The sequence below is a fragment of the Triticum dicoccoides genome, chromosome 1A (genome assembly GCF_002162155.2).
Source record: "Triticum dicoccoides isolate Atlit2015 ecotype Zavitan chromosome 1A, WEW_v2.0, whole genome shotgun sequence".
NCBI classification, from domain to species: Eukaryota; Viridiplantae; Streptophyta; class Magnoliopsida; order Poales; family Poaceae; genus Triticum; species Triticum dicoccoides.
In genome coordinates, this window is record NC_041380.1 from 551774308 (window position 1) to 551782149 (window position 7842).

The 7842-nt window shown below is 50.2% G+C and overlaps 1 protein-coding gene across 1 annotated transcript; it reads left to right on the forward strand.

Annotated features, from left to right (window-relative positions):
• Positions 1-1116: 1116 nt before the first annotated feature.
• Positions 1117-4503, forward strand: LOC119288441. The gene is made up of 3 exons (XM_037568066.1): positions 1117-2908; positions 3991-4168; positions 4342-4503. Exon 1 carries the CDS (start codon positions 1222-1224, stop codon positions 2866-2868), a length of 1647 nt encoding a protein of 548 aa, XP_037423963.1. The 5' UTR covers positions 1117-1221; the 3' UTR covers positions 2869-2908; positions 3991-4168; positions 4342-4503.
• The last annotated feature ends 3339 nt before the right edge of the window (positions 4504-7842 follow it).

A 7842-nucleotide genomic window follows, 5' to 3' on the forward strand; every position in this document is an offset into this window, starting at 1 on the left:
CTCCTCCTCCCACTCCCATCCTCCCTCCCGCCTCCCTCCATCTCTCCTCACTGATCTGTTCTTGTATAATGTAGTTTTTTTTACTGTTTTTTCAATACAATAGAATGTAGATTATTTGCATGCAATATAATTTTTTTAGTGTAGTCTTTTGAATAGAAAATTTTCAACGTAGGTATTTGAATAGAGTAGATTTTTTTGTAAATGTAGGTATTTTGAATAGAATAGAAATGTGGCACAGGGTACATGACCGATGTTATGTTAGTAGTTGTTATAGAAATGGTAGTAGTTTCGTTATAAAAAATTTAGGTATATAAAGTTTCAAAGGTTTACTAATTTTGTTCATAGGTTTGAATGTTGTTGGTGAGAGGCTCGGGATGTGGCGTGGGTGAGAGGCTCGGGATAAAAGCACTACTCTCTGATGCTAGTGGTGGCGATGCCAGTGGGTGACGTTGTGGCCCCTCTCCACGCGCCAGGGCTCCAGGTGAAAACTCTTGACCACTTCTTCGGTCTTGGCGGCGGCAATGGGTTGCATTATCACCCTCTTAAGGGCGTCGTCGTGGAGTCTAGGTTCCTTCCGGTTGCGCCACATCGTCATCGACGGACAAGTTTGGATCCTATCTCGAAGCGTCTTCTACTCTGGCATGAGACGGCCTCGCTTGTCTCCTTATCTTTTTCAGGGGTCCTCGTTGTCCACGGGCAGGATCAATGCTACATGCTCCGGAGCGGGAGGGCAGGGCAACGACAATTTTTTTTCTTTTTGAGGCTTAGCGATAGCTTGGTACGAGCGGTGCATCAATGTACGACGTTTTTTCAAGAAGGCCTGGTTCCATTTCTTGTCAGTAGTTGAGGTCGTTTTGTGGTGGGGTGTAGCTACACATGTAATCTTGTTTTTTTAACCTTTGATCTGATTTGTTAACAAGATCTCAGTTGCCCTCCTAACCGACTCTGGACGCGATAGGCCGGCCCACCAGGCAACCCTCTGAGTACCTCGCATAAGCGGCGTATAGGATTGCGCCAACATCGTCGATTGAAGAAAAAAAAAACGTTTCAGAAAAAGAAAATAAGCCATCTCCTATTGCCTACGCTGGTCCGCATAGAGGCGCTCAATTCCCCCAAATCCCCCACCCCCCCTTCTCGCCGGCGGTGCCTACTCCGATCTCGGGCCGAGTTTCTCCGGCCACCGCCGCCCTCATCCCCGTACCCAAGGAGGTTCCGGCGTCGATGCGGACTCGCGTATCCAGTCGCAGCCGCGGGCCACCACCACGCGCCTGGACCGCATCTACTCGTCGCCCGGCCGAAGCGAGCTTCACCGCGGCCAGGAGGCGTCGCGCGGACCGTCTCCTGCGCCGGCAGCCGCGGAAGCAGGCAGATCCCGGCGAGGACCGTGTCAGCGCCCTCCCCGACGACCTCCTCCTCCTCGTCCTGCGTCGCCTCGACACCCGCGCGGCGCTCGGCGCCGGGCTGCTCTCCAAGCGCTGGGCTGGCCTCCCCCGCGAACTCCCCGCCCTCGACCTCAGGGTCAGCGACGTACTCCCGCCGCGCTACCGGCGGTGGCTCCTCCGCTACCGTGACATCTTCAGCAGCGGAACCTTTGTGTTGTACAGGCATCGCCTCGCGCATCACGAGTTCGTGCCCGGTATGACGAGGTACGAGCGCCGCGCCATGCGCGCCTTCACCAGCTCCGTCGAGGGCCTCCTGGGCGCCCGAGCTCGCCGGAGGGTCAGCAGCCTCAGGGTCGAGTTCTTCATCACGCGCAACACCGGCTGCGTCAACCGGCTGATTTCCCAGGCCATGGATGCTTGGGGTGTCGACGACCTCGAGGTCATCGCCCGGCCGACATTCCGGCAGCAGACCGTGCACGCCTTCCCCGGCCATGGCCTCTGCTCCTCGCCCCGGTTGTCACGCCTGCAAAACCTCAAGCTTGGGGGCTGTGTCATCGCGCATCTGCTGCATGAGTACCACGCGCTCACTAGGCTCGTCCTGCAAGACGTTGCCGAGTCACCCCCGGCCGCCTACGAGGGCGTCTTCGCCTCGTGCCCGCAGCTGCAGGTGGTGCACCTCAACTCCTGTCTCTGCGGCGGCAAGGACATGGTCATGGTTGTGGATGCCCCCAGCTCACAGATCAGGGAGTTCGTCGTGGACAAGTGTGAAATAGGATCAATATGGTTGAGGGATCTTCCCAATCTGGAGCGTCTGGCCTCCCTGGGCACACACCTGTACTTCGAGTCCACTGCATTCCCATGCCTAAGGCAATGGAGCCTCGCCCGCCGCCACGGTGTCGACTTGGATGGGTTTCGACAACACTTTCGGCAGCACCTGGAGCTTGACTTGTTTCTTGGACACACCCCGGACATTACCGATCTGATCATCCGGTTCACGGGGCCCGACAGATGGATCGTGCCATCTAGCTCACCATCCGTTTTATTACCTAATTTGAGGCGGCTGTTGGTCGTCGATGTGCCTTCGTCCTGGGACGTTTCTTGGCCCCGTCTTCTCTTTGAGACGGCGCCTAACCTCGAGAGTTTTCACATCCACATTGCCTCTTGCATGGAGGAGCCCAGTCCCAGTGAAGAAATATCCTGGTGTCCGACAAAGTTTCGGCAGCATCGCTTGGAGGAGTTTGTGATGGCTGGTTTTGAGGCAACAGAAAGGCAGATTTACCTTGTCAAGTTTGTCATGGCCGTATGCACGGCGTTGCGTCATGTCAGCATGTTCAAGAATGGGCATGCTCGGGACAAGGGGCACTGGGAATGGGAGATGGTGACACAACAACACTCATGGACTGAGGAGGAAGAGGATGACACGCTCAAGCAGATTATGGGCACGACATCTTCAACAGCAGCTCCGGTTCAACTGGTTTTAGGCTGATCATCGTGTGTTTGTGCCTGTCTTATGATCAACTCATAATGTATTCCACATCTCTGTTTTACTCAATGTGATTTACAATATGTTGCTCAAATAATGTTTTTGTTTGCTATTCCTCTTCTGTGCTAAGCAGTGCGTGTGCATTTTTCAATGGAACTCAATCCAATTTGTCTGCTGAATTTTCCATATGTGCAGGCTTCTATAGTAATTTTTTCTTGAAAAGATTCATTATACAAGCTGTGGCAAGGGAAAACGTCATGGCATAATGCCTGCCGCTATTTCCACGTCATCCCCCAAATTTAAAGTACCTTCACAAAATCCTGCTTACTTGAAACTAAACTATCCGTTTACTGTGAAAAATGAAGAAGAAACTAGCCAGTGGCAAAAACATCAGGAGGCCAAACACAGCTATGCTGTTTGGATATATAATCTGCTGCTGCCTTTATCTGTATATACTAGGTGGTTAGGCAGCTGTTACATATATGTTTGTTTTCTTTGTTTTGAATAAATATTGTGTGTGTGTGTTTTTCTACTTTTCCAACTTATGATGCATATGGAGTTACTTTTGTGATCACCTCGTGTTTTTACTTTCTACATATATGTACCTATGGGATATGAAGGATCTTTGTTACTACATTGTAGCAAATCTATGGGAAGTTATGTGTGTTACTATTGTAGTAGCAAGTCCACATGTAGCTGAGCTGGTTACATGCCACTCTATGGTCTCACTGAGGCTGAAGCCTCTAGCAGTATAGGAAGTAGAGAAACCATTGTGGGCAGCTTTTATCCAGTGGATGAGGCTCTCAGCTTTAATCTAACCAATTTTGTAGAGGGATTAAGTTCTTAATCAGTTTACATGATTTCTTACCAATTTAAATGAAATTAATGTTGACTAGGTTCTCTGAAACTCTTGATTTCGTATCTGAAGTAAGGCATTTACACTAATTTTACTTGAAGTTGCACATCACTGAAGTAGCTAATGGAAGAATTAAAGCTCTTGTGTGGCCGCATGGGATTTCACTTGATATGTACTCTTTCCAGTGTCATTTCTTTTATCAAATTAGCTACAGAAGTAGTCCATAGAGTTTTTGCTTATCCCCATTCCACCACTTGTGGGTTGAACAGCTCCAAGCAAAAGCAATTGAGAAAGGGGGGACGCCCCTGTCTCAGTCCCCAGCGATGGAAGAAGGGAGTACCAGGAGCACAGTTTGAGGAGAATCCGAGATGATGTGGAGGCGAGGGAGGTGTCGATGAGATCACTGCAGCACTGACTGAAGCCAACGTAGGCGAGGACTTGAAGAAGGTAATCCCAATTGACAGAGTCAAAATGCTTTTGCATTATGTAGCTTTAGGAAGACGGATTGCTTCTTTGCACGGTGATGTGCTGATGGTTCTGAATAATATTCTGCACATACAGGAAGTTATCTTAAATACACCCGCAAAAAAAAATGATGGGGATGTTGTTCTGCATTTCAGGGGCAATATGGTTAGCAAGGAATTTTCCGAGGATCTTGTCAACACCGTGAGTAAGGCTAATGGGCATTGTCTTTCTTTGGCACAAGCGCAGTGATGGCGGTGTTGAGCAGGTTCCAGGTTGTAGCGTTGAGAGCAGATAGCTGTCAGGACCCCGACTCAATGCCACATCGATCTAGCATGTAACACCTCATATCACTTTGCGGCCTCACGCACGGTATTCCCACGGGTGTCGCCTTACCTTTGTCCGGGACCGTTTGCGCCTTTTGGCACACATATATGACAGTGTCGCTAGCATCCATATGATAAGGAGTCCGGGCTGACATGGCTAGTCGTAAACCCAAAGTGGTACAAACTTACAGGGACATGCATCCATGACCCAGCATCGAACGTGTCGGTCATCAGCGAGTGAATCCAGGTTGTAGCACTGGGCTAGCAGGACTCCGGTGAACCGGGCTGTAGCGGGCTAACAGGACTCCGATATTCATCGCGTGACATTTCCCCGAAGGGACAGACACAGGAACGAAGAAGGACACATGCCGGCCAGCCTAAGTGTTCCGGAGCAGTAGCAAGCTACCATGGCTCGGTGGAAGCACTAGGAGACATTTCCCGGTAAAAGAGGCTACTAAAGATAAACAACTAGATAGTCAGATCCCACACATACCAAGCATTTCAATAACATACACACAATATGCTCGATATGTGCAAACACAACATGGCATCACAACATGACTCTACGACTCAAGTATTTACTCAATAGGCTCCGAGGAGCGAGATATTACAAACATGGGTCTCATGACCCAACAATCAGAGCATACCAGTCAAAGCACATGCGGAAGCTATCATGTCTGCGTACAGACATCTATAAATGAAAAAGGCTTGAAAGCCTGACTATCTACCAGATCCTGCCGAGGGCACAAGATCGTAGCTGAGGTAACAAGCTAAACGTCGAAGTCCACGTGGAACTACTAGTGAGACCGAAGTCTCTCTGCAAAACATAAAATAGGCAAACGTGAATACAAATGTACCCAACAAGACTTACATCAGAACTAACTACATATGCATCATTATCAACAAAGGGGATGGTGGGGTTTAACTGCAGCAAGCCAGCTTTGACTCGGTGGCTATCCTAAACTACGACTGCAAGTAACTCTTTTGAGGTGGCGCACACGAGTCCACATATTCACCATATCAAAACACCACTATGGATCCGCTCCCGTCTCCCTACGAGAACGCCATCCATAGCACTCACGCTTATCTTGCGTATTTTAGAGTATCCACTTTCACTTGTCTATGAACTGATATAAGCAACCCAGAAGTCCTTTTCCGCGGACACGGCTATTCGAATAGATGATGTTAACCCTGCAGGGGTGTACTTCTTCACACACGCTCTCACCGCTTACCGCCGTTTACACGACATGTACTCGGCAACCTTCAAGCGGAAGCCCAACGTGGGTGTCGGCCACGGCCTGCCTAAACACTCAAGTCTCTAGTCCAGGTTTATCGCCTATTCGGGTTCCATCCATGAGGAGATCCGGCCGGAGTTTCGCTCACAGCCCCAAACGATGTGAACAGGGTTCCCGAGACACCAAACGGGCACCCGGTACACCGTGCCACGTGCCTACTGCATCACAGCCCACCCCTCCGGTCAGCACTGCCCACGGCCTCCAGCATACTACAAACACCAGAAACTACTTGCAACTCCTGGACAGAGGACAAGGGTGATTAAGAAGCCGAGAGGGTCCATTGGTTTCGGGCCCAATGCGTGGTAGTAGCTGAATCATGGATCACAAACACAGAACTCAGTTCCTGAGGACGGCTGCAATGAGACAACCCACCATGTACTCCTACATGGCCTCTCACCGCTACCTTTACCAAATCGTGTTCACACACTTAGCTCACACACAGTAGGACATATTCACACACCTCTGATTCATCCCCGATGAATCAGACCTGACTCAACTCTAAGCAGTAGCAGGCATGACAAACAAACATGAATGAATAGGCACAACAGGGCTCAAACAACTCCTACTCATGCTAGTGGGTTTCATCTATTTACTGTGGCAATGACAGGTCATGCAAAGGATAAAGGGGTTCAGCTACCGCAGCAAGTAACAAATATGTCATTGTTGTCCTAATGCAGTAAAAGAGAGCAGGAGCGAGAGAGTGGGATTTTATCGGAATGAACAAGGGGGTTTTGCTTGCCTGGCACTTCTGAAGATAACATAGCTCTTCATCAGTGTCATTGATCACGTCGTCGGTACATCGTCTACTGAGAGGGGACAAACACCGGCAACAAGAACGAACACAATCAATGCAATGCACAATATGATGCATGCTATGACATGGCAATATGAATGTATTTTGGGCTAATGCACCTAGCTATGATTTAAATGAGGTTGGTTTGAATACATGATTCAAATTCCAACTCCATATATGGTTATTTAAATGCCATTTATTTGTTTTGTCCAAAACAGAGGACAAATATTGTTCAAACATGCATGAAAATAGTACAGATGGATTCCTTGAATTTTTCTGATAATTTTTGATATATAATTTATTTAATTTGGAGTTACGGTTGAATTTCTATGAATTATTGAAGTTTAGGGCATTTTCTGAATTTTTCTGAATAATAATAAATCCAGAAAACATTACTGCGTCATCCTGACGTCATGATGACGTCAGCAGGTCAACGTGGCACAGTCCGGTCAAACTCTGACATGTGGGTCCCGAGTGTCAGTGTCTAACTAAACTAACCTAGCTTAGTTAATACTAACCTAACTTAATTAGCCGGGCAGGGCCCGCATGTCAGTGAGAGAGAGGGGGGGTCAAACCGGCCAGTGGGGTCAAACCCGGGTCAAACTCGCCGGAGTTGACCCGAGGCTCATCGCCGGCGAGGCCAGGGACGGCGGAGAGCGTCGGGATTCGCCCTCCGATGACCAAAAGAGCGGCGGAGGGGCTCTACGGGATGCCCAGGCTCGCGCGCATCTAACAGGGCAAACGGGAGAAGCTAGGGTGGCCGGAGGCGACGGCAATCATGACGACGGCGGCGGCCGGAGTTCGGGTGAGGTGCGAGCGGTGGCTACGGTACACAACAAGAGCAATAGACTAGGGTTTTGGGATCCTGGCGTGGTGCTGAGCACGGTGGTGTGCTTGGACGTGACGCGCGTGAGCTCTAGCCACGGCGACCTCGTGGACGGCGGCAATGGCTCTCGGGCTCGGCGGAGACGATGGATACGGCACGAAATCGAGCGAAAAGACGGAGGGGAAACGAAGAGGAGCTCACGTCGAGTCTGCAGGGGTGGTCAGTGGGCTCGGGGAGGCTGCGAGGCGAGCGCGGGGTCGCCGGCGATCTCGGGGGCCGGAGCTTGAAGGCGATGGAGAAGGCGATGATGCAGTGCGTCCGCGTAGCTTGGCTCTGCGTAGGTGATGAGGACGACGTTGCGGTCCTTCTGGATTGGTCGGCGAGGCGAGTGGTGGTCGGTGGCCGTGGCTATGGCGAGC

Excerpts from the sequence above, each read along its gene's own strand:
- LOC119288441 (XM_037568066.1), top strand. The coding sequence starts at position 1,222 with ATGCGGACTCGCGTATCCAGTCGCAGCCGCGGGCCACCACCACGCGCC.